Source organism: Clinocottus analis, unplaced genomic scaffold (genome assembly GCF_023055335.1).
Source record: "Clinocottus analis isolate CAN_PGR_092001 unplaced genomic scaffold, fCliAna1.0.p SCAF_12, whole genome shotgun sequence".
Lineage (NCBI taxonomy): Eukaryota > Metazoa > Chordata > Actinopteri > Perciformes > Cottidae > Clinocottus > Clinocottus analis.
In genome coordinates this window covers 1,187-27,500 of record NW_027175843.1, presented here as the reverse complement: position 1 = coordinate 27,500, position 26,314 = coordinate 1,187, and the positions used below count along the sequence as shown (strand labels likewise).

Here is a 26,314-nt window from a genome sequence, read left to right as displayed (position 1 = left end):
AGAGGGTCAGCTGTTCATCTGGAGAACAAGAGGCAGAAACCAAGAGCCGGAGCACCGACGCCAAACCTGTTGGAGTCCAACCTGTTGGAGTCCAACCTGTTGGAGTCCAACCTGTTGGGCTCCAACCTGTTGGGCTCCAACCTGTTGGGCTCCAACAGGTTGGACTCCAACCTGTTGGGCTCCAACCTGTTGGAGTCCAACCTGTTGGACTCCAACAGGTTGGACTCCAACCTGACTCCACTAAAGATGTGCACGCCGCTCTGGGAAAAGGTCAAAGTAGAGCTCTTGATTTAAAATCCCCTCCAGCGAGAAAAGAAACCACAGCAGCTCAGGTCGACGCCAAGAGAACACAACGCGTGACATCAGCACCTGCGGAAAGGAAACTGCAAGAAGACAAATCCACAGCAGTCACACCTCCCAGCAAATACACAGGAAATGCTCCAGTTAGGAGACGCAAAGGACGGGTTGAAGAAAATGAGTTCAACACAGATAAAAAAACAAGAAGGAGAACTGCAGAGAAGCAGAAGATCCCTGAAGGAGACAAAATGAAGGCAAAACCGAAAGCAGGAGGAGGAGGACGAGGAGGAGGAGGAGGAGGAGGAGGAAGAGGAGGAGGAGGAGGACGAGGAGGAGGAGGAGGAGGAGGAGGAGGAGGAGGAGGTGAAGGAGACTCTGACGTTCCTGTGAGGGCCGAGCCCGGCAGCAAGGAGGCTGCAGCTTCCAGCTCTCAGGGAGCAGAGCTTTGCACCAAAGGAGAGGAATCCCTGCACCACCCAGAACCCGATGGAGACCTGCTCCTTTCTGGACCCCACAGAGAGACTGAGCCCGGGTGGAGCCAGACGCTCGGGCTCGCGGCCCGCCTCCTCCCTGCTGCCGTGGCAGCGGCTGCAGCCGTGGAGGCGCTCGGTCGGGCCGAGGCTTCACCGTCCGACAGCAACACGGTCGCCTCCACGCCGACACCCGGCCGAGGGAAACACTTCATGAAGCAGAGCGCCGTCATGCCGCCGCCTTTCTCCCCCACGCCGGCTCGTTCTTCAACTGAAGGGGCAAATTACCCAGAAGGCAACACGAGAAGTGACGGTCTGCTCGAGAGGAATGTAGCTCAAGAAGAGGAAAGTCAAGACGGCACTCGCTCACCACAGGAAGTGATGAAGAGTAACGAAGGTGAAGACTCTTCACAAACAGGAAGGACGGACAGTGTCCAAGGGACAACTTCCTGTCAACAACATGAAGAAGATGATGAGAAAACCCAGGAAGACGTTGAAGGAGAAGAAACAGATGCTGAAGACGAGGAGGAGGAGGAAGATGAAGAAAGTGGAAACGACGTGGAAGAAGAAGAGGAAGAGGAAGAGGGAAGTGAAAGTATCAGCGATTCAGAGGAGAAAGAGAAGAAAGTTACAGGACGGACTGAGGAAGAGCAAGATCATGAAACTGCTGAGGAAGACTGTGAAGAGGAAACAGGCTCCAGCAGTGAGGAAGAGGAGGAAGAGGAAAAAGAAGAAAGCAGTGAGGAATCAAGGGGAGGAGGAAGAGAGTCTGAGGTAAGTGAGGCAGCAGAGGATGGAAGTGAAGAAGAGGAAGAGAGTGAGGTGAGTGAGGAAGAGGACGATGTTAGTGAGGAAGACTCAGGGAGCAGCAAGAGTAAAGACGAGGAAGAGGAGGATGGAAGTGACGGTGCAGAGTCTGATTCTGAGGAAGAAGAAAACATTGAGGAAGAGGAAGATGATGAAACTGATGAACAAAGAGATTCCACCTTAAGTAAAGATGAAGAAACAGATAAGAGTGACGGGGAGGAAGATGAGACTCAGGACGAAGAGCGTGATGAACATGACGAGGAGGAAGAGTCTGATGAAGATGAAGAAGAGCAAGATGAAAAGAGCGATGAAGAGGAAGATAATGAGGAAAAAGCCTCTGCAGATGAGGGAGAAGATGAGGAGGAGGAAGAAGAAGATGGAAAGGATGAGGAAGAAGAGGGTGAGGAAGAAGAACAAGAAGGTGATGAAGAACAGGGAAATGTGAAGGTGACAGAGGAGGAAGGAGAAGTTGTGGAGGAGGAAGAAGATAATAAGGAGGATGTTGCAGAGGAGGAAGAGGAGGGTGAAGAGGAAGAAGAGAGTAAGGAGGAAGAAGAGAGTGAAGCAGAAGAAGAAGAGGGTGAAGAGGAAGAAGAGAGTACGGAGGTTATAGAGGAGGAAGAAGAAGACGAGGAGGATGAGGAGGAGGAGGAAGAAAGGGGTGAGGAAGAGGTACCAGATGAGGAAGAAGAAGAGGAAGAGAGTAAGGAGGAGGTGATAGAGGAGGAAGAGGGTGAAGAGCAAGAAGAAGAAGAGACTGAGGAAGAAGAGACTAAGGAGGATGTTATAGAGGAGGAAGAAGACGAGGAGGAGGAAGAAAGGGGTGAGGAAGAGGTAGCAGATGAGGAAGAAGAAGAGGAAGAGAGTAAGGAGGAGGTGACAGAGGAGGAAGAGGGTGAAGAGCAAGAAGAAGAAGAGACTGAGGAAGAAGAGAATAAGGAGGATGTTATAGAGGAGGAAGAAGACGAGGAGGAGGAGGAGGAAGAAAGGGGTGAGGAAGAAGTAGCAGATGAGGAAGAAGAAGAGGAAGAGAGTGAGGAGGAGGTGACAGAGGAGGAAGAGGGTGAAGAGCAAGAAGAAGAAGAGACTGAGGAAGAAGAGAATAAGGAGGATGTTATAGAGGAGGAAGAAGACGAGGAGGAGGAGGAGGAAGAAAGGGGTGAGGAAGAGGTAGCAGAGGAGGAAGAAGAAGAGGAAGAGAGTGAAGGTGAGGAAGAGGAAAAAATAAAGAGAAGAAATAAAAGTATTGATGCTAAAAAGGTGACGGGAGAGAGTGATGATGATGAGGAGGAAGAGGAGGAAGAGCAGAATGAAACTAAGATTAAACCAAAAACTGAGACAAGACTCAGAAATCTGAGAGAAGAAACAGAAAAGAAACGTTTTGAAGGAAAGAAAGATAAAGATTCTGAGGAAAATGAAGATGAGAGTGAGGAAGAAGCTAACGAAGAAGAGGAGGAGGATGAAGAGGAAGAAGGAAAGACTGTAAACGTCAAACATAGTAAGAAACATGCTGAAGAGGAACATGAGAAAGAAAAAGAGGGAAACACAAAATTGAAGGAAGAAGAAGAGGAGGAAGAAGAGGAGGAGGAAGAGGAGGAGGAAGAAGAGGAGGAGGAAGAGGAGAAGGTCAAATCCACAAAAACCAAACTCCTGCAGGAGTTTCCTTCTGGGAGAAAAGAGAGCGAGCGTAAAGAAACGCCCAGAGCAGCGACGAAGACGAAGACGAGCGCCGGAGAGAAGAAGCAGTTCTGGAACGACGTTCTTCCTCAATACCTCCACCTGCAGTGAAGATCACCTGGTCAGCTCCTGCAGTGAAGATCACCTGGTCAGCTCCTGCAGTGAAGATCACCTGGTCAGCTCCTGCAGTGAAGATCACCTGGTCAGCACCTCCACCTGCAGTGAAGATCACCTGGTCAGCTCCTGCAGTGAAGATCACCTGGTCAGCTCCTGCAGTGAAGATCACCTGGTCAGCTCCTGCAGTGAAGATCACCTGGTCAGCACCTCCACCTGCAGTGAAGATCACCTGGTCAGATCCTGCAGTGAAGATCACCTGGTCAGATCCTCTTTCACGAGGTCTTTTAACATCACAATAAGTTTCTCTGCTGTTATTATTTGTCACGTTTGTGTTTTTCTGGGTTCCTGTTTTATTTTGAAATCTGTGTCTCTTGTGTTCTCTGTTCCTGACACTTCCTGCTGATTGTTTGTTGGTCTGTCTGTTTGTTTGTTTGTTTGTTTGTCTGATTGTCTGTTTGTTTGTTGGTCTGTTTGTTTGTTTGTGTGTTGGTCTGTTTGTTTGTTTGTTTGTTTGTTGGTCTGTTTGTTTGTTTGTTTGTTGGTCTGTTTGTTTGTCTGATTGTTTGTTTGTCTGATTGTTGGTCTGTTTGTTTGTCTGTTGGTCTGATTGTTTGTTTGTTGGTCTGTTTGTTTGTTTGTTGGTCTGTTTGTTTGTTTGTTGGTCTGTTTGTCTGCTCCCTGTTGTTCCCTCCTCTTTAACACACTTCCTGTTGTGTCTCATGCTTCAGCTGAGTCAGCTGTTCTCTGTTGACTGAGGTTTAAATCTCCTTCATGAGGTCTCGGCCTAGTTTTTATTATTCATTAGTATTTCAAACAGTGAACTTTGTATGTTGAGTATTTTATACTCAAGTGTACGTGGCATGTAATAAATCACATTGTGTTACAGTTGTGACAACTGGACTTGTGTATTTTCTTACGTTGAGTCTCTGTGGCTTCACTGCACTCATCTGAAGCATGAACCGTCTCAGAGCAGCAGCAGAGTCTTGTGTCCACATCACAGTTTACCTCCAGGCCGTCTGGGGGACGTGCGGCTGCTCGGAGCCTCTCGGGTTCCTCTCGGGTTCCTCTCGGGTTCCTGGATCCGGAGCGGGAGGCGGGCCTTTGGGGGCAGGAATGCGCTGGAAGTCTTCCTGCTCGCTCCCTCTTCGTGTGGAAGAGCCTCTCGACGTGGACATGTGGCCGCTGCTGCTCCTGCTCCTCCAGCTCTGCTTCTGCTGCGCGCACGAAGGTAAGCTGCTGCGCGGTCCCGCGGACCCGCGGGACCAGCCGGAGGAGCGCATGACCCCACGGAGACACGAGGAGGCTCTCTGGTTTAGGCTGGACTTTAGCTCTTTGCAGTGGGGGAATATGTTCGTATCCCCTTTTCCTTTTGCCCCCGTTTGAACCCGTTTGAACCCGTTTGAAGCTTCTTCTGCTGGTTCGGTGCTGAGGAGGGGGGAGGGGGGGGGGGTCATGGGGGGGATGGAGGGGGGGGGGGGGGGCATCTGGGCACGTTTCTGTGCACAGAGCTCCGTCTGTGGGCCGAATGAAAGCCCTGTGACTGTCGTGGAGGTGCAGGGTAACTTACATGTCTGCCCTCCTGAAGAAAGAGCCTTTCACCAAGTCACCGCGCTGCAGAGGACCGTCACGTGTTGAACTGTTATTAATGTTTTAGTCCAGCAACTAATGGAGTTATTAGGTCATCAGTTAATCACTTGAGTCATTTTATCTCCTCTGCTTCTCTCATGTGAGCGTGTTTCCGCTGTAACTTCAAGTTGTTAGGATGGAAGGAGACGTGGTGACTGAAAGACTGACGCTCACCTTGTAGTGACAAGATCATTATTAATGTGCCTTAAAATATGTTTGGGGCTGTTGCAGCCTCACGCTGAGGAAAAGCATCAACACAGGAAACACACACACACACACACACACACACACACACACACACACACACACACACACACACACACACACACACACACACACACACATGCAGCTGTGACAAGAGCCGGCTGTACTGCCTGCAGAGGCTGACGTGACTTCAAAGCTCAAGCCTGAATGGACTATTATGGTGTGTGTGTGTGTGTGTGTGTGTGTGTGTGTGTGTGTGTGTGTGTGTGTGTGTGTGTGTGTGTGTTGTACGATCATGCAGGCTGCAACATGAACACACTTTAGAGCAGATTTACACTGACAGACTAAAAACTGCCTGTCGAGCTGACAGAAGAAACTCTGGTCTGTGCTCGTGTGAGTGTGTGTGAGTGTGTGTGTGTGTGTGTGTGTGTGTGTGTGTGTGTGTGTGTGTGAGTGTGTGTGAGTGTGTGAGTCAGTGTGTGAGTGTGAGTGTGTGTTTATGAGGAGTTTATTTTACAGGCTGTGTTTGCGTTTGTTCTGGTGGTCAATAAACCAGCAGAGTAGTGAGTGTGTGTTGCACACAGGGACTCTGCACCTTTCCTCTGCTCAGGTATTAAACTGTGGAAATCTTTACGCCTGCAGCGCTGTACATCGCTTCCTACAGTTTACAACCTCTCGTGAAAGGAGTCATGAAAGCCTGATCACATCTTCCATGACGAGTCTCGTGCTGATGAGAGTCTGGAGGCTCTTCCTCCATCTGGGAGTCATGTGGGGAAAAGCCCGAGCGCTCCATCACTGGAGAGCAGTCCCTCTAATAAGTGTTCAGTTGCGTCTTTACCAGAAAGAAAGACTTTTACTGGTCTACACTTCCATCTCGAGCGGCATTAGTTTTCCTTTGCCGTCGTGTTTGTGCGTGTCAGGACTAAGTGTCGTCCCGGCGCTCGTTCAGCTCTGAACCTGCAGAGTCAGCAGATAATTCACGGTGGGTTTGTCACCACAAGTGAACCCTGTTCCAGTCCCTTCCTCCCTTGTTGATGCAGATATACTGATGAGAGCAGACAGACGCATGCTGTATTCATTTAGCGGTGTGCTGTGATGAGTTTTTAACTGTGAAACTTAATAAGATCACTTTCTAAATAAATAATTCCCAATTAACTCTGCTGCTAACCCCTGTTACTCACTTCTGTGTCTCTGAGGAAACGTAGTGCTTCTTCCTCCGCTGGTGACTCATGCTCATGCATACGTGTGCAAACCACATTTACACTTTAATATTGTGGAAATGAACCATCAGAAATGATTTAAACGCACACAGTGGAGCTCTGTGACTGCTTAGCGTCTGTTGTGCCTCAGTGAACCGTCAGTGGAGATAAAGCAGCAGCAGTTTGTTCCTCAGGGTCAGAAACTGCTGATGTGAGCAGAACCCGTCAGCTGAGGGCCGACGGGTCCAGTTTAATGGACAGAAGCCGTTAGCTCCAAAAGGAGCCATGTCGCTGTGTCGAGTGGAGCGATGGAGAATCACTCACCTCCTCTGTTAGCCTGTAGCTCCTTCAGCTCTGACAGCGGATGAGCTTCCACATCACGACGAGCTGCAGGAAACAGCTGTAATTAAAGCCCTCAGGTGTGTGAGGAAGAGGAGCTTCCTGCATAATTAACATTTTGACTTTCTCACTAAAACCTCGTTTGAAGTAGAAGAACAGGAACGCGCGCTGGCTGCTGGTCACGTTGTAGACTTGATTGAGTCTGGAGAGCCTTGGTGAAGGACTCCTCCGGCTGCACCGGAGCGACGCAGCAACTGTTCACAAGAACTGCTGAGATCTGCAGGCACAGACGTTAAGATTGAAGGAAACGTGGACGGTGCACCTCCATCAACATGCGGGAGAGTCTCTGGACCTCCTCACAGCGATGACCTCACACCAAACACAACGCCTGAGTTTTGCTGAACCAGCACATTTTCTGCTTCAAGCTGTAAACGCAGAGCTGCAGGGTTCACACGCCGAGCGCCATCGTGTCCATCCTCGTCTCTGTGGAGAAGGAAGGCCAAGGATACACAATTACACACAATATACACACAATACACACACACAGGGACTCAGGTCTGTTATTGTGTGATTGTCTACATATTTATTGTTCAGTAGATAAAACAAAGTCAAAGATAAAGTTACAAACATTTTCTCCTAATAATGAAAGTGTAACGTTACTTTACACTGAATTATGTTTCTGTCTGTCTCGTGTGGCACAATCATTTATTTTAAGATATTTAGAATGACTTTCAGCCTTTTTCTTTCCCAGTAAGAGAGATATTGAATAAATACTCTTGGGATTTAGTCATCATGGACTTTAAATCAAACGCAGTATTGATTTGTCTGAAGTGACAAAACAAGACTCTGTATGGAAACGAATATGAATGATATTCTGGATAAGTGTTCTCTGTAACTGTGTCTACTTCATGCAGGTTGCTGTTTCTCTGTCTCCTCATTACAGATTTTGGTTATTTGACTTGTTTAGTGTTTGTTGAAGTGAAGGAACGAGGTTGTACAGACCGGTGAAGTCAACCTAACTTTTACAGTCCTAAGAATGAACTTTTGCTGCTTTCCGGGCTCTGGTGGTGGAGTGGAGGTGCAGGTTAACCTTCATAGTGATGACATCGCTGTGATGACATCACCGTGAGGATTAATGTTTCATTCCATCAGATGTAAGTCTTGCTTCTTTGATGACAGCCGTGGCGCTATCAGCTGTAACCGCCGTGTAGAGAGGTCGTTATCCAGCCACAGAGAGACTGACATGCACTGAAGTAAAGCAACTCCTATTTCATGCACACACACACACACACACACACACACACACACACACACACACACACACACACACACACACACACACTCACACTCACACCTGTAATTAGTTCATACCTTTCTGCCTCTCTTCCTCCCTCCATTAAGAGCAGAAATGGAAGTTTTCCCATGAGACAGCTATGTGTGTGCGCGTGTGTGCGTGTGTGTGTGTGTGTGTGCGTGTGTGTGTGTGTGCGTGTGTGTGTGTGCGTGTGTGTGTGCGTGTGTGTGTGTGTGCATGTGTGTGTGCGTGTGTGTGTGTGTGTGTGCGTGTGTGTGCGTGTGCGTGTGCGTGTGTGTGTGCGTGTGTGTGTGTGTGCGTGCTGTCAGTGTCGGGTTGAATGGCCGACATGCGGCTGCTGGAGGAGGCTTGAACACTTGAACACTCCTCCTGAGGATCCTGAACAGAGGACACATTCACACTGGGGTTCATTCCAGATCGAGCACCCTTCCCCCTCCTTTAACCCCTTCCTCACCCATCTCCTCTCTGGTTTCACTGCTTCCTGAAACCATTCCTTCTCCCTCTTTCCTCAAATACTCCTGCTTGCTCATCACAGTTCCCCTCACGTGTCTTTTTGGCCGATCACTCGAGCGTCCTGCACCACGGAGACGCACTTCAGTCCTTGAATGTTATTTTGGGTTGCAATGTCTTTTCTCTGTGTGAGTGATCTGCTCACTGTTGCAGTTGACTTAACACGGTAAGTGTGATCTATGGGAGCTGTTTCCCTCTGTCCCTTTTTAACAAAAGCAAAAGCCACAGTAAAAGAAGTAGAAGAAGAGAAACACAATACTGGAGTGAGAAGAATGAATGTGTGTTAAACAGATTCATTTTCCAAGCAGCTGGAGGCAGAGAGGATCTTTTGTGAATTCTTCCTCGTGCATGCAGTCTCTCCAAAAGATCCCCCCTGGAGATGAAAGTTAAGCAACATGTTGAGCCTGTTCTTGTGCTGTTTACAATAAAACAAACTGAGAGGTCAGCCCGGGACAGCGCTTCAAACGTTGCTTAACATCTTGGATGCAGCTCTTGTCGTTGTATTAGTTGCTTTTCCTTCTTTTCTTCCATCCCCAGGGTCAGGACAGTACGCATACGGAGACGATGAGGACCGGTATTCTCGTAGATATAAAGGTGACCGCATGCTCAGTTGGACACATTCATACGAATAAAATCACAGTGAAATGTCAGTTAGCATCATAGCATCGCAAATACAGCAGAGGATGAGGATGAGCCTGCATCCTCACCACGTTCAGAGACATGAGGGCAAAGGTCAGAGCTGAACCCTGAACAAAGTGTTAGCATCCTGAGGTTCAAACACCTCTGACTATGAGCCGGCTACGCTAGCTGCTACGCTGCTAACACACGGCGCTAACACACGGCGCTAACACACGCTATCACGCGCTATCACATTTTATTGAATTACAGACTTCAAGATGTGCCATCAATAATATTTTTGCGCTTAATTTTTATACAATGACCTACTTATTTTAAACAAATAATTGGAGTATGCAAAAATACAACTGAATAATTAACACATGATTATAATTAGAAGGAAGCATTTTCACTTCTGTGTCTTTGAAGAGACATCATTCTGTTGGTCCTTCTTCAGTGGACGGACTCAAAGGAGCTTCCAGCTCGAGATTCGGGGTCAGAGAGACACGGAACATTATCGCAGAGGCCAAAGCAAACTGTGTAAAAGCTCAAATGTAGTATTATTTTCTCTTACTCGAGGGTTGTGGAAACTTTGCCAACACACACACACACACACACACACACACACACACACACACAGAGAGGCAGCCAGGGAGGCTCGCTGTGTAATGAATACTCATTTCTATTCCAACTGGAAATATGCCTAAACTGGAGTGTTTTCTCTCCAAGTGTGTGCATACGTGTGTGTTGATGTGAGGGCTCGTCCTTCGCCAGAAGGAAATAAATTGCAGATTTTGATTTCCATGTCTTGAATTCAGAACTTTGTTGCCCCTCTTGGTTGCATAACAAGCAGTTTTTACATAAGCGCTGTGGAGATGGGCAGAAGTGTCCTCCACCAGAAATGTTCTCAGACGTATTAAAGGACTGGTCTTCATATTTACCACACAAACACCACATTGCTATCGACCGCCTGATTCAACTATTCCAATCTGGACGTTATTCAAATATTCAGTTATAATAAAGCTGATCTGCTTTTGGCAGACTGGATTCAGGGCGAGCTCAACAAACAGCTGACATCAGGAGTGTGATACGAGCTCCACTGTCAACACAACTATCTGTGGAAGTTTTCTCACTCTTATCGCACACTAACTTTTAAACCTAAGTGCTTTCTTCACATCATCGGATGTCTTCCCCTCAAGTGAGACTAACTCCTCTGCCTCACTGTTGGATTATGGGAAGTTGCAGATAAGGTAAAAATAAATCCTCCGTATCCGACTGAGCTCAAACGATGGGAGGGTTTTCACATTTTCACACAGGAAGTCTTCTTTGGCTTTTATAGGCTTCAGGTAAGTGCTTATTCTTTAACACTGATAATCTCTCACTGCGAGGCCTCGCCTTAAGCGTAGCATGTAATTGCCTTGAGTCAGTGAAGGTCATTGCAGCCGTCTTCCCTCGTCTGCAGGGACCCCGTGGTGCGCGCCCATTAAGCTGAAACATGGGGACGTGAGCTGCCGCACACCCCGAGGAGAGCACTACAGGAACGTGATGGGGACTCGCTGCAAGATCCGCTGCAAGCAGGGATACGAGTCCCAGAGCTCAGAGGTGGTGTGCATGGCCTCCAAGCACTGGTCCTCTAACTACGCCTGCCGAGGTAAACGCACATCTACACGTGCTTACACACACACACACACACACACACACTAATTATTGTCTGTCCACATCTGATTGTCTTCATCCAGGCAGGGAGTGTGTTGTTTCTGTTTTAAATTAAAACTGCCTGTACTTGATGTTAAGGATTTTTAAAAAATAGTTAATGTTCAAACCAACACTTTTGTAAATGACTACATGGATAAATCTCCTCTACTTCCATGGCACAATAAATCATTTTATGGAAAACTACTTCAATACTGCTCCTGTAAGGTGGCATGATACATGACAAGTTGTCACTACAATGTCGGAAAGCAAAAGGGTTTATAGCTAACCCCTGGTAGCTAACCCCTGATAGCTAATCCCTGGTAGCTAATCCCTGATAACTGCCCTGATAGCTAACCCTTGATAGCTCACTATTGATAGCTCACTATTGATAGCTGCCCTGATAGCTAACTATTATTAGCTAACTATTGATAGCTAACCCTTGATAGCTGCCTTGATAGCCAGCTATTGATAGCTAACCCCTGGTAGCTAACCCCTGGTAGCTAACCCCTGGTAGCTAACCCCTGATAACTGCCCTGATAGCTAACCCTTGATAGCTCACTATTAATAGCTCACTATTGATAGCTGCCCTGATAGCTAACTATTATTAGCTAACTATTGATAGCTAACCCTTGATAGCTGCCTTGATAGCCAGCTATTGATAGCTAACCCCTGATAGCTAACCTCTGATAGCTAACCCCTGATAGCTAACTATCGATAGCTAACCCCTGATAGCTAACCCCTGGTAGCTAACCCCTGGTAGCTAACCCCTGATAACTGCCCTGATAGCTAACCCTTGATAGCTCACTATTAATAGCTCACTATTGATAGCTGCCCTGATAGCTAACTATTATTAGCTAACTATTGATAGCTAACCCTTGATAGCTGCCTTGATAGCCAGCTATTGATAGCTAACCCCTGATAGCTAACCTCTGATAGCTAACCCCTGATAGCTAACCTCTGATCGCTAACCCTTGATAGCTAACTATTGATAGCTAACCCCTGATAGCTGCCCTGATAGCTAACTATTGATAGCTAACCCCTGATAGCTGCCCTGATAGCTAACTATTGACAGCTAACTATTGATAGCTAACCCCTGATAGCTGCCCTGAGATATAGATATAGATACGATAATTACATTCAATACATGTAATTGGATGCTGCACTCAACCTCTCAGTCACAGTCTAAAACCTCCTGACTCCTTCAGCGTGTCTGTACGCTGCATCAGCCTGAATGTTTTGTATTTAACCAACTTGAATCCTGGACTGGAGGCCGTGAACGCTGAGCTCTTTCTCTGACAGAGATCCGCTGTCCTAAGCTGAACATGCCCGCTAACGGCGGCTACAAGTGTTCAGACGGCTCCTACTTCAACTCTCGCTGTGAGTTCATCTGCTCGCCTGGTTTCAGTCTGAAGGGACAGAAGACGGCGACGTGCCAGTACAGCAAGGCGTGGAGCGCCGCCGTCCCCACTTGTGTCGGTAAGCCTGTGGTGGTTTTCTGCATTATTTCATTTTCCACAGAGGACTGGAGCCTGCAGACTACTGAGCTGCAAAAACACATGTAACAGGTCATTATTTGCTCAAGGCATACTGTGAGCTGCAGTCTACAGTGTGTTCCTCATAATTGAAGGTTATATGTTCATATTTGGAGGGAAAAACAAGCCCTGAGACGTGTACATGTACTCAGACACACAAACAAACACACGGTTTGTCTCTCATCCACAGAAAACGCTAAACGTTTTCAATCAACTCTCTGAAGTCTTAATTCACTTTGTTCTGACTCTTAAAACCTTCTAATACTTCAAAACTGTTGGTGGAAAGCGGCCTCAGTGTCTCTCATCATTTAACATTTGATGCTTGCGCTGAATGAACAGTACAAGTGTGTAGCTGTAGCATGGAGCTGCAGGGATGCAGCACAAAGGAGGCTGCTATCATGGCCAGGTGGTCATTTTAATATTAAACATTTGTTGAAGTCTCTTCAAGTAAGTTTACATTTCATAACCTGTGTCGTCAAATCCACATGTAAATGTTGTCTATTTGTTCAATAATTCATTCTCTCTTTCTGTGTAGATATGGATTCCCCAAAAATCAAGTGTCCTAATGTGAAGGATAAGTGGGCAGAACCAGGAAAACTCACAGCGAGGGTGACCTGGGACACATCCGAGGGCGTGGACACTGCAGACGGCATTCTCACAGAGTCAGTCTCACCTCCAACACCCTTTGAGCTTTTTGCTTCAATGCCCCCAGTGTGTTGTGAAATCACAGAGAAAGATTAAATCAGAGTCTGTGTTCTGCAGCGTCATCCTGAAAGGGAAACCTTCTAAATCAGAGTTCCCAGAGGGGCTCCACAAGATGTCCTACACTGTGTTTGACCGTGCCGGGAACAAAGGATCCTGCCGCTTCACTGTCAGGGTGCGAGGTGAGCGCATGAAAGCTTTTTCATCATTTTGTGGAGGATTTTCGGCAACATATTTTATGGGGTTATTTTCAGAAAGCCTGCAGAAAGTCCTTTGTAACTTGTACTACAAAGGAGAAGAATAGAGTCTGTGATTACATCAAATGTATTTCTAGTGTTAGCGACACGTCTTCTTCTCAGTGGAGACTCTTTGAAAATATATAATAATTGTTTTCAGGCAATAGTTCAATGCAGCATACCTGGAGGATAAAAGGAGTTTTCCTCTCATGGAAGTTCCTTTAATTTACTTTAATTTCCAGATAATTAAAACCAATTACTGTCTAACTGCTGTCTGTTTGAGCTCTGCTAAAAACTAGTTAAATTCATCGAACCAGAATCCCTCAGTTTCTTGTCATATGTAGACCTGTACACACACACACACACACACACACACACACACACACACACACACACACACACACACACGTCTTTTGTGATGGACTTGGCTGTGTGTGTGTGCAGTGCGTCGCTGCAGCGCTCTGTTCGCTCCAGACAACGGTTACATGAAGTGCGACAGCGACGGAGACAACTACGGCGCCACGTGTGAGTTCATGTGCACCGGCGGCTACGAGCTGCGGGGCAGCGCCGCCCGGGTGTGTCAGTACGGACTCACCTGGTCGGGCACGGACACCACCTGTGCAGGTACACGCTGCTGCAGACACACACACACACACACACACACACACACACAATCTGGTGTCTTTTATTTACTTATAATTTATTCCTTTTAATTACTTTTGGCCGTTTGTAAGAATGAAATAATGAGTGAGGACATGATGGATTAGTAACGGCAGAGTTGCAGTGTGATTCAACATTAACATGATTTATTTCTGTTTACGTTGTTCTAGTTTTATTCTAATTTCTTGCATTCATACATTTTATTTCCAGCTTACCCGTCTCCTCCTGGGAGCTGCATCGTTGCTTTGAAGAAATTAAAATGTGATAACACCTATTAATGCGTTCAGTCTTCAGGGATTACTCAGTGCTGCAGCATCGGGATTCATTTGGAAAGACATAAAACAATATTCATCAGAATGTATTTCTACGGTTCTGTTTGAGATTAAAACATATCTGTTAATAATTTTCGATTTGTATTTCCTCTTTGCATCAGAAATTGTCCATGTCCCTTTTACTATTTATATTACTCTCACTGTCAGAAAAGGGCCCACCGTTCATTACAATAATTAACTCTGGACGCTTAATCGTTGAGTTTCTGTTTCCGTGAGAAAGAGAAGCTTATAGGAGACTGTTGTTGACTGTTGTTGACTGTTGTTGACTGTTGTTGACTTCCATGTCGACGTCTCAACAGACCCAGAGAATCAGATCTCACTGTGTTGAATCTTGTTTTCTTGAGCCGTGCATCACATCACATCACTTCATGCTGCGTTCAATGTCCTCGCAGCCATGAACATCAACGTGGGCGTGCGTACAGCGGCGGCGCTGCTGGACCAGTTCTATGAGAAACGACGGCTGCTCATCATCTCGGCGCCGACTGCTGCCAATCACAACTACCGCTTCCAGATGACCAACCTCCAGGTGAGACACAACGCACAGCGAGGACTCGGCTGCAGGAGCGAGGCTGCAGTGAGTTGTGTGTTTGGCTGCTCACGAAGAGGACCGCAGTGAGGTGGTGTGTTTGATTTGCTCTCTCGCTTTGCTGCGTAAGTGGGACAAAGCAGAGAGACGAGTAGATGGGAAGGGAGGACGAGGGGGGGGCAGGAAATGTCGAGGCGACGATTAAACGCTACTGACACCGGCTTTGATAAGGGTTTATTCTGGGCTGGACGCTTCCACGGCTCGTCAGAAGCCGTTAGCTCTGTCTTCACACGCCTGACCTTTCACAGTGAGGTGTGTGAACAAGCTGAGGGACCAGTCCTCTCTGGCTGGGCTGGAGTTGTGTGACCTATTCACAGCATCATTAATTAGCTGATTCGTCGATAAGTCAATCAAAACGTGAGCATTGCCTGTTTTCTATCAGCGTAGCAGTGTATTCTGGGGGTTTGGACAAAACAAGAACTTTTCCTCATTACTTGTATTTGTTCAATTACCTTTTCAGAAGTTTTTGAGATCGTATGTACTCCTTTTATCTCATTATACGATCCAGAATCTGTCAATGTGCAAAATATTGTTCATTTCCAAACGCGTGAACTCCCTCCGTTCAGCAGATGAATGTGAACACAGCGTTACGTACAATGAGAGTAAAATGTGTTGCAGCTCTTGTGTTATCTCTGACGTCAGTGCGACAGAGGTATATACATTTTGTGTTCACATCCTTCTTTTTCCTGCATGGAAATCCACAACAAATGCATAACTCATCTGTGTGTGTCCGTGTCGTCCTGTCAGCACGCGCAGTGTGGACTGGACCTGAGGCACGTCACCGTCATCGAGCTGGTCGGGACGTACCCGGCACAGATCGGACGAATTCGACACCGACTGCTCCCTCCAATGCTGTCCCTGCAGCTCAGGTACACACACACACGCACACGCACACACGCACTCACACACGCACACGCATGCACTCACGCACACGCACACACACGCACACACGCACTCACGCACACACACGCACACATTTCGTTATTATCAGCAAAAGGTCCTGGAGCAGCATAGAAAGCACTCAGCGTGCAGTAAAACGCTCCCTGTCAGTGTTGTCAATGTTTTTGGGTTTCGCAGCTGATCCAAGAGGCTTTTCTAAATAGTTCAGTCAGCTCAAGAAGTCAACGGTTTCCTCAGCACATGAAGGAGTTCTTCATCCTGAATCAGTTCACCACAAACATTCAACATCAACACATCTGGAGGTTTTCACAGGAAGTGAAGCACATTTATAATCTGCTGAGCAACAGACAGATGGAGAGGAGTAAGAAGTACATCGTTAAACACCAGTACATAGAATATGCACTAGAGTGAATGTACTTTGTCACTTTCCACCGCCGCTCACCGCGCTGATGTGCGTTTCCTAGGCTACAGCTTCAGATCCCTCAGAGGTCTTTCCAGATGCTGCTGGTGGACAAGCAGCTCATGGACAAGCAGCGCTACCCGTTCCCCATCACAGCCGCCGAGCTGTTCACCACCATCGACACCTTCCCCCTCCGCAAGGACGAGATGCTGCTGCAGCAGGAAGCTGGCCTGACCTGCCAATCATAGGACACGCGCTGGCAGCCATCTTGGATCCTTCTCCTCCTCCGTCACAGCAGACAGATCTCCTCTTTGTGTCTCATGTCCTCACTCATCCGCCCTGTTTAGAAGGTGTGTGTGTGTGTGTGTGTGTGTGTGTGTGTGTGTGTGTGTGTATGTGTGTGTGTGTGTGTGTGTGTGTGTGTGTGTGTGTGTGTGTGTGTGTGTGTGTGTGTTGATCTGTTTACGCCTGAGCGAGGTCACTAAAGGGAACGGGTCACACAGTATATTACAATCATATTGATTCCTGTGTCCTCTGTATCGTTATGTTTTATTATTAATAATATTTTCAAAGCAGAATATGTTTTACTATATTGTACAAAAAGTATTTTTTCTTCATGAACTGGCGTGTCCACTCTTCGCCTGGCTAATATTTATATCTCACATCTTTTAACAATGTTGTACACGCTTTGGAATGACGTCTGGGTTTCATGTGCACGGGCAGCGATGCTCTGATTAAATATGTTCATCATGGAGGCGTGGTCTGCAGTGTGTCCAGTGAGCGTTGAAGAAGCAGGAAAGGAAATGTCGTTTGTCTGAATAAAATCCCTGCGAGAGCTCTCAACCCAACACAGCTGCTTCAACACACGAGTCAGTGTTGGTCCTTCAAGCAGCAACATTTCACAGTTAGATTCAGAAGATCAAGACCATCCTCAGGGTAAATATAACGCTATAGCCAGCTGCTAGCTTAGCATAAGGGCTAGCATGTAGCAGCTCTGAAGGTGGTTCAGACTGAAGGCTCGTTCTTGTTTGTGTGATCAGATCAAATAGTCGACACAGAAACTGTACAGACTCACTAAAAACCCAGTTTCTGTCATTCCTTACCAGAGTTATACTTTCCTCTCGTCTTCAGGTTCAGTGATGAATGAGCAACATTTAGTAATCTGTACATTGAGTTCTGTCTGAATACACAAACTAAAAGTCTAACGGCATGTTTTTACATCAACCCACTAGCAGAAAGTTACTGCTTTTGTCAAAGAAATAGTTTGGCAAAACTCCAATAAAACCCCAAAGCGTCGCTTTGGGAGTTTCAGTGTTTATAGAAGAAGCAGCGTAGATATAAATATGCTGATCATTTAGAAACCGGTGGTTTTGTTACCTTACGCAACGGGAAGTGAGCTAATTGGCTGTCAGCCGTAGTTTTATCTCATGAGAAACAAACGTCTTCTAACTGGAAGATATGTCCTCTTGCAGCTCAAAACCATAATGCTGTGCTTGAGACTTTGGGATGTTCTCAATAAGCAATAAGCACGGCTGCTCTTCAGGAAAGAAAACTGAAAACTTGAAATGTGATGAGGAGAAAATGTCAGGGTTTGCATGTAGAGAAGCAAACAAACGGGTCTGAACTTAATTCCCTGGTCCCTGAGCACAGAGATGCTTTCTTTCTGGCTGTACACAAAGACAACACTTAATAACTCACCTGAATACTTTCATATAGGATGTACCTTCAACAGAAAAGACAAAACACTGTGGAAAGATGGGTTTATTTCAAAATAACAGATAAAATAGGTTTGAATAGAGTTTGACGCTTGGAAACAGACACAACACAGAAACATGCTGTAGATGCAGAGTTTCTTCAGGAATATTGCACGAGCCTCATGGAACGTTGTGCAGGAAACAGTTTTATCTCTAGAACTGTGCAGACTTTGTGCTCCGGGATCAGAGCAGCAACACTCACTCCACAGAGGAAAGGTTGTCCAGCTTTAACTTTTGAAAGGTTATTGGGAAATGTGTGACGCATCGCAGGAGGCTGGAGGGCATCTTCATCATGTGAGGAGGTCACTGCATCTTCATCATGTGAGGAGGTCACTGCATCTTCATCATGTGAGGAGGTCACTGCATCTTCATCATGTGAGGAGGTCACTGCATCTTCATCATGTGAGGAGGTCACTGCATCTTCATCATGTGAGGAGGTCTCTGCCTCTTCATCATGTGATGAGGTCTCTGCCTCTTCATCATGTGATGAGGTCTCTGCCTCTTCATCATGTGAGGAGGTCTCTGCCTCTTCATCATGTGAGGAGGTCTCTGCCTCTTCATCATGTGAGGAGGTCTCTGCCTCTTCATCATGTGAGGAGGTCTCTGCCTCTTCATCATGTGAGGAGGTCTCTGCCTCTTCATCATGTGAGGAGGTCTCTGCCTCTTCATCATGTGAGGAGGTCTCTGCCTCTTCATCATGTGAGGAGGTCTCTGCCTCTTCATCATGTGAGGAGGTCTCTGCCTCTTCATCATGTGAGGAGGCCTCTGCCTCTTCATCAGGCTGAGACGAAGGCCTCATAGCTGTGGCGCTGCCTCGGCTTCATGGTTCCTCTCTGTCTTCTGAGTGTAAAATGATCTGTTTTTCAGTGCTTCTTCTAACTTTTGTTCTCCTACCTGTTGTCTCTAACACCATGCAGTTTCTATTATCACACTGATACAGTGTTATGATCATTTACATTGAAGTTAATTAAGATTTTTTTTCCTGACAACCAGAGGTGGAAAGTAAGCACTCTTGTTCCTGCAAGTACATATTCAACACCTTTTCAAGCAAGTTAATTATTAATCAACAGAAAATGTTTGCTTTTAATTACCTGGTTGCCATTTATCGAGCCACACGCCTCAGAGTCTACCGCTACCGCTACCGCCATGCTAGCAGCTCCGTGAGGCTGTGCATAAGCCCAGTGGAGCTTTGAGCTAACTGCTAACATCAGCATGCTAACATGCTCACAAAAACAATGCTAGTGATGTTTAGCAGGTATAATGTTTACTACTTTGTTTAGCTTGTTAGCCTGCTAGCATTTGCCAGTTAGCACTTAACAAAGACGTCGTCATTAGTTTTGACCTGATAAAAATGCTAACGAGACATCAGCTATTAGCCTACAGTTCACCGTGTACAAAATGTCATGACAATCTATGAAAGATATTGTACTCAAAACTACAACTATCAACCTCATGGTGGCGCTAAAGTCATTAGCATTCATTGACTTGGATCGGGAACCATAAATATCTGTACAAAATGAAATGACAAACCCTCGAATCGTTCAAAACCAAAGACGGACGTTACAGCAAAGAAGTCGCTCGCGCGGCTAAAGACGCGTTTGATGGTTTCAGCTCAGCTAAGAGGAGGATTTGTTATCTTTTGCCGTTTCATTAAATAGTAAATTGAGTCTCTTTGAGTTGGAAACGGTTGGTCGGATGAGACAAACTTTTGACATTCGAAGACCTAAAACATTTGACGGCCATTTCTCACACATTAACTGGCATTTTTTAAAAATGAACAATTTACTGATCGAAATCCAAAAATCATACACGAAGTTATCTACAAAACTAGCTGCAGTCCTTGATTTTAAGGATGTTCTAAAATCAGTATTTATACTCCACCTCTCACACAACATGAGCGCGGCGCCGGAGGAGACGTCATCAGCTAATCATTTTCCCTCAAAGAGATCTAACAGAACGCTTATAAATAAAAGATGGCCGCTACTTTAGGGAGAGCAGTGAAGATTAACGGAGACTGAGAAGTTATAAAAAAGTCCCACTAAAGTGATTTGAACCAAGCCGTTTTCCTCAGTAATAATAACGTATTCTACTTGAAGCGGTACAAGAACTCGTCACTTTCCACCTCTGTTCATCAGGGAGCGACTCGTGTGCTTCAGGATGCAGCTGGCTGCTCATAAAGGGAATGTCTAAGTCTACGTGACGGATCAGTGTCTCAGCTGTTCTACATGGATATGATCTGCTTCATCAGGCCAGACAGAACACATCATCACAGCGTGTGCTTATTGGGTAAGTACATACAACACGTGTTTCATATACAGTGGTCAACAGCAGTGATTGGTCGAAGACTACATGCTCTGGAGGGGCGGGGCACATGTGGATGAGTTCGTAAGGCATGACTGGCTGAACAGGGAGTCTCAGGACGGACGGAGGGAGAAGGATGCTCTCTATTCTCTCATGAGCGGTTTCTTTCTTCTCTCAACGTTCCTCTTCTCCAGCTCTCTCTCCTTCTGCCTTCACATCTTTCTCTCTCTTTCATTCTTCTCTCATCCTCTCTATTGTCCGAGGCGATCCGGCTCATGTGCTGCACTTGCGCATGCTGGATCGTAGCATCAGCGTGCACTCGTGAGGGACTTCTGGGTTTTCGATCATGCGTTGCCAGAGCCGCTGTTCCTCCCCGTCGGAGTCCATCCAGTCCACCTCGTTACCATAGCTGGTACCTGGAGGGGAAGAGAGGAGCGCTTGCTTTGTTCACTGCAGTGAGGAAATGAAGCATCCAAAACCCTGGATGTCAGATGAAGTCATATCTGTTGTTACGGTTGAATGCACTTATTGTAAGTTACTTTGGATAAAAGCCTCAGCTGAATGAAATGTAATGTAATAATGTAAGCCATTTTTAGCCATTATCATGGAGCTAAGTATCATGGAGCTAGCATTACAGCACAGATTGTTCATGCCGATGAGCGTCAGCCTCCTCAAAGGCTCAGTAAAGTGATGGCGCCAGAGGAGATGGTGGATCTTAGCGTCTGCTGTGTCCGTCGCTCACCTGTGCCGGCTCCGAGCCGGACTCCTCCCAGGAAGACGTTGCTGGCCAGAGCTTCTTTGTCCCACACGGTGAGCTCCAGGCAGACGTTGTTGAGGTCTCCGGGCTGCAGGCCGCAGTACGTGAAGGTGTGGTTCCACTGCGGGTTCACGGTGCGCCGCTCCACCACCGTCTTGTGCTTGGTGGACTTGTTGTTGTCTGGGAGGAGATATCTGGGAGCAAGAAGACAACGTTATTTTACTACACTCAGGTTATAAAAGCACATCTCATGTAACAATGGAGGGGCTCTGCTGACTGCCCCACTGCCAGAGACAGGAAGTGACGTGTTGTTGGCGTGTTCGTGTCGCTGAAGAGGCCCACTGGCCATGTTCATCGTTATGCGTCAAGTAAATGACTACAAAGACTAAAACACACAAAGAAACACAAAACAGCCACAAAGCCGTTCAGTCTTGGGCTCCTGCGTCAGTTTACTCCCCACAGCAGATTATAGATGATTTATTATGAGCACGAGGCCTATTTATTCTGAATGAATTGAAACGAGCCAAGAATCCTGGCTTGAAAGTTCGTTTTGTGTCATTTTAACAACGCACAGGTTCCTCTCCTGAGAGGCCTCACCCCTTCACAAAAGGATCTGAAGTCCCTCCAGACTTGACGGCGGTCAGGTTTTTGGCTCCTTTGACCAGCAGCTCCACCATGCCCCCTTTGGGCAGCGTGAAGCTGCTCCTCTTCTTGCTCTTCAGGAATCCTTTCTTCACTGCGGCACAAAGAACACACAACCTTCATTTCAAAGGTTTCAGTTCATTTACGAAACTCTTGAGAAACAAAACTAGTTTGTGGGAAAGTATTTTAAATAATGAGGACGAGCCCCAGACATGGAGGCTGCTCGTATGGAGCTCACAGGCAAACCTCGGGACAGACACACACACACACACACACACACACACACACACACAGGACACACACACACTCAGGACACACACACACGCACACACACACACACACACACACACACACACACACACACACACACACACACACACACACACTCAGGACACACACACACACACACACACGCACACACACACACACACACACACACACACACGCACACACACACACACACACAGGACACACACAAAGACAAAAGTCAGAAAACAAACCACCCTTAACTTTATGTTTAGTGTGAGAAAAACTCAAAACAATAAATATCAATAAATCATTTAGTAATGCTCAATAAATAAATTACAAGCCAGTAAACAAATAAATACTAAAATAGTTTTCCTTCTGGTAATAATGCAGTTACACATCCAGTGATCCGCTAACGGCCGTGTCAGTTTCTAATAAGCAATTCATTTCTAGCAGAGTTTAATTATGGAGTCTGCAGCTGTGAGTGTTGATGACTTGTTAATAAATGGATTTTGGTCCAAGTGGTAAAATAATTTCAGTGTTTATTATCTCAAATGTTTGTGACGCCGTGCATGCTGGGAATCACAGCTGGAGGACGTGAGCTGGTCTATGACCTGGTGAAGGTCTCACACACCACGACAAACATTTTGGATTCCATATCAGGCAGAAGTCCCTGAACAGGATGTTATTTCACATCTGTATATCTATATTTATCTTTAAGGCTGTTGCCGAGCAGCACTGGCGGGTCACTCATTACTGCAGAGTCCTGCTGTGCAGGCAAACACTTCTAAATACACCAAATATGTCAGTTTTGTGTAAATAAATGTAAAATCCATCCTTCTGCAGAGGCAATCCTTCTTGCAGTCAACCATAACTCTTGAGTTGAACCATGATGTATAACATAGTACATGTTGCTCATAGTATTTATAGATGTACCTTGAACTTGGTCCAGCGGCAGCAAGAGGTTTTTCTCTGCAGGAATGTACTTCAACACGACGGTGAGTTCTCCTTTGTACTGCATGGAGGCGTCCATGTTGCCCTCCGCCTGCACGAGCACAGTTCACATCATCAACCCCGCCCACCCGCTCAACGCCATGCGTGACGTCTGAGTGCGGCTCCTACCTTGGGCTGCAGCGCGTACCACTCCTCCACCTGGGAATCAAACTCCCAGGAGTCAAAGGTCAGCTCCACCTCTCCCAGGAAGCTGTTGTGTCCGAAGCGGTCGTGGTGCCACACGGAGACCTGCAGCGTCCGAGTCTCCAGCTGCGAGTGGCTGATGACGTACTGCACAGCAAGCACACAAACACAGCAAACACAGCAAACACAGCAAACACAGCGTGAGCAAAGAGGAACCAGCCGGGAACTCGTGCTGTCTGAGTTGTTCTGCCACTGACCCTCAGGTTCTCGTTGAACTGCGGGTTGATGGTGTTGGCCTTGATGCTCGTCTTCCTCTTGCTCTGGCGGGACATGTCTGGCAGCAGGTACGTCTTCACATAACTGCCATTAAAAGACACAGAGCCTGTTTATTCTGGTTTAACCCGTTGAAAACGGTCTCCAGACCTCTTTTCCCTGTTTGAGTCGTCGTAGGAACCCACAAATAATTACAATATTTTTGTTTATTGAATGTTTTTGTTCAGCAAAGTCTTGCAAAAAAAATGTATATCTGGAAAAAAATCACTTTTGAAAGATATTTTGATGGTAACTATGAACATCCAGCATGATATGAGCCAGATTCCCCAAAAAAAGCCTCCTGGAGCGTCAATAAGACACCTTTATGGAAAGATTAGGACCTAAAGAATCAGAACCTGCAACAACTATCACAATAAAACAAAGTCTTGTCCTGTTAGGAAGGAGTTTCAGTGTCGTTCGGTTCAAAAAGAGATGGTCTGAATGGGCATGCTGGGACTTAAAATGGCCGCAGGAGGATTCTCACACGGTTTCCAGAAGGTTAACTCGACGACATGAAACCCCACCGGCCCTGAACTAAACTACGCTCAACACATCTTTACATGTCACACTCCTCTGAACACTAAAGTGAAAACTCAAAAGCGGGTCGTCCTTCACGCCGCGGCGCCGCTGCTCACGTGTCTGAGCGCTGCCTCTTCTCGTCCCCGGTTGCCAGGTTGTGGCACTCCTTCACCAGGACGTTCAGGGCGCCGGTCTTGTAGCTGTAGCTGATGTTCAGCAGGATCTCGCCGCTCACGCGGGCGTTGCCGTAGTCTCCGGTCTCGCTGTACATGCTCATCATGCTGTTGATGCTGCTCTGCTGGCACAGAGAGGAGGGAGGAGGGAGGAGAGAGGAGGGAGGAGAGAGGAGGGAGGAGAGAGGAGAGAGGAAGGAGGAGAGAGGAAGGAGGAGGGAGGAGAGAGGAGGGAGGAGGGAGGAAGGAGGAGAGGGGAGAGAGGAGAGAGGAGGGAGGAGGGAGGAGAGAGGAGGGAGGAAGGAGGAGGGAGGAGAGAGGAGACAGGAGAGAGGAGGGAAGAGGGAAGAGGGAGGAGAAAGGAGACAGGAGGGAGGAGGGAGGAGAGAGGAGGGAGGAAGGAGGAGGGAGGAAAGAGGAGACAGGAGGGAGGGAAGAGGAGGGAGGAGATAGGAGACAGGAGGGAGGAGGGAGGAGAGAGGAGGCGTCAGAGGTCACAAGGTCAAGGAGAGGTGCAGAGGAAACAACACGACATGAGGGATGAAGTATGAGAAACGGGGGAAGACTCATAAATATAATCTAATGAGAGATTCTCAACCTGTTTTACTGAAGTGCCTTTGAGCAGTGACACACAGCGCTGGATATACAATACAATTATGTTTATGAACTTACTCTCAGATTGTATTGAATATTTATTTGTTAGATATTTTTAAAGGATTTTTGCATGTTAATCCTGCAGGTTCACACACCTCCATCTGAGGACCACTGATCTGCAGTATTACAGAGTATTACTGATGAAACGAGGTAGAAATACACTTCATGTGTATTATTGAAGGTGTTGCAGGTTTACATCTGACGTTGTTTCACCTTCCTGTCTTCCCACATTACTGCGACAGTGACTTTCATATTTGCAGAGTTATTGAAGAGCATATGTTCCTCCTGCTGTCGTAGCTGCTGAACCTTTCATGAACAAAAGAGTCCGATCATTACACCAGCAGGTGATGTGGTCCGACACACAACACTGGAGCTAAACGTCATTATCCTCTGATCATAATAATCCTCTCTGGAGGACGACAGAAACGATCCCACTGGGTTCCTCCCACTGGGAGGACCACTGGTCCTGATGGAGCCGGGTGGGGGCCGGCCAGAGGCGTGATGGAGCCGGCCAGAGGCGTGACGGAGCCGGCCAGAGGCGTGACGGAGCCGGCCAGAGGCGTGACGGAGCCGGCCAGAGGCGTGACGGAGCCGGCCAGAGGCGTGACGGAGCCGGCCAGAGGCGTGATGGAGCCAGAGGCGTGACGGAGCCGGCCAGAGGCGTGACGGAGCCGGCCAGAGGCGTGACGGAGCCAGAGGCGTGACGGAGCCGGCCAGAGGCGTGACGGAGCCGGCCAGAGGCGTGATGGAGCGAGCGCATGGATGTTACAACCATGAGCAACGAGCCAGACAGGTAAACACTCAGCCAGCAATCAAACAATCCATGACAACTAGATATTTATGTAGGTATGATGTGTATCAGTGCTTCATCATACAGGTGAACATGAATGAATGAACAGATGAAAAGGTGAGATATGAATCAGTGTTTCATCAGACAGGTGAACATGAATGAATGAACAGATGAAAAGGTGAGACATGAATCAGTGTTTCATCACAGAGGTGAACATGAATGAATGAACAGATGAAAAGGTGAGATATGAATCAGTGTTTCATCACAGAGGTGAACATGAATGAATGAACAGATGAAAAGGTGAGACATGAATCAGTGTTTCATCACAGAGGTGAACATGAATGAATGAACAGATGAAAAGGTGAGATATGAATCAGTGTTTCATCAGACAGGTGAACATGAACTGAGGGAAATGAAGACTTACAGTCTCAGCATCCGAGTCGGGGAGATTGAGGAAACCCCACCTCCTCTCTGAGCCCGGAGTGGAAGACTAGCAGATCAATGCAAGACATAGAGAGGAAGGAAGGAAGGAAGGAAGAAAGGAAGGAAGGAAGGAAGGAAGGAAGGAAGGATAAGAGGAAAGAAGGACAGGAGGAAGGAAGGCAGGAAGGAAAAGTGGAGGAAATAGGTGTGATATTTTAGCTGTTAGAGAGAGCAGCCCCCCCCCCCCCCCCCCGCCCCTGAGAAGGAGAGACAGAAACCCTGTACACAGCCAGAACCCACATTACACACGGTTACCATGGTGATTGTCAGATGAAACCACAAAGACAACTCATCTGGAACTACTGGACACACACACACACACACACA

General features: G+C 47.0%; 3 protein-coding genes and 1 long non-coding RNA gene across 5 annotated transcripts in view; 3 read left to right on the top strand and 1 right to left on the bottom strand.

Moving 5' to 3' along the window:
- LOC137783367 (uncharacterized) overlaps nucleotides 1-56 on the top strand; it is a 2,459-nt gene extending 2,403 nt beyond the window's left edge. For both annotated transcript variants that reach the window (XR_011077327.1, XR_011077326.1), the window contains exon 3: nucleotides 1-56. This exon is cut by the window's left edge and continues 445 nt beyond it. This is a non-coding gene — a long non-coding RNA (uncharacterized lncRNA).
- The window catches only part of LOC137783188 (X-linked retinitis pigmentosa GTPase regulator-like), a 10,834-nt gene extending 6,627 nt beyond the window's left edge, over nucleotides 1-4,207 (top strand). The window contains exons 12-13 of the mRNA XM_068572985.1: nucleotides 91-218; nucleotides 380-4,207. Coding sequence (XP_068429086.1) covers nucleotides 91-218; nucleotides 380-3,362 — 3,111 coding nt within the window. The 3' untranslated portion in view covers nucleotides 3,363-4,207. The remainder of the gene's footprint in view (nucleotides 1-90; nucleotides 219-379) is intronic.
- A 273-nt stretch (nucleotides 4,208-4,480) lies between these two features.
- On the top strand, nucleotides 4,481-16,996 carry srpx (sushi-repeat containing protein X-linked). The gene is made up of 10 exons (XM_068573270.1): nucleotides 4,481-4,596; nucleotides 9,099-9,155; nucleotides 10,639-10,827; nucleotides 12,171-12,347; nucleotides 12,939-13,065; nucleotides 13,166-13,287; nucleotides 13,786-13,965; nucleotides 14,726-14,859; nucleotides 15,667-15,788; nucleotides 16,284-16,996. Exons 1-10 carry the CDS (start codon nucleotides 4,482-4,484, stop codon nucleotides 16,465-16,467), a joined length of 1,407 nt encoding a protein of 468 aa, XP_068429371.1. The 5' UTR covers nucleotide 4,481; the 3' UTR covers nucleotides 16,468-16,996.
- Nucleotides 16,997-18,479: 1,483 nt separating this feature from the next.
- Nucleotides 18,480-25,989, bottom strand: sytl5 (synaptotagmin-like 5). The gene is made up of 8 exons (XM_068572498.1): nucleotides 25,929-25,989; nucleotides 24,004-24,182; nucleotides 23,314-23,416; nucleotides 23,042-23,203; nucleotides 22,856-22,964; nucleotides 21,629-21,767; nucleotides 21,017-21,225; nucleotides 18,480-20,690 (listed from the first exon to the last, which is right to left on the bottom strand). Exons 2-8 carry the CDS (start codon nucleotides 24,165-24,167, stop codon nucleotides 20,548-20,550), a joined length of 1,029 nt encoding a protein of 342 aa, XP_068428599.1. The 5' UTR covers nucleotides 24,168-24,182; nucleotides 25,929-25,989; the 3' UTR covers nucleotides 18,480-20,547.
- Nucleotides 25,990-26,314: the final 325 nt, after the last annotated feature.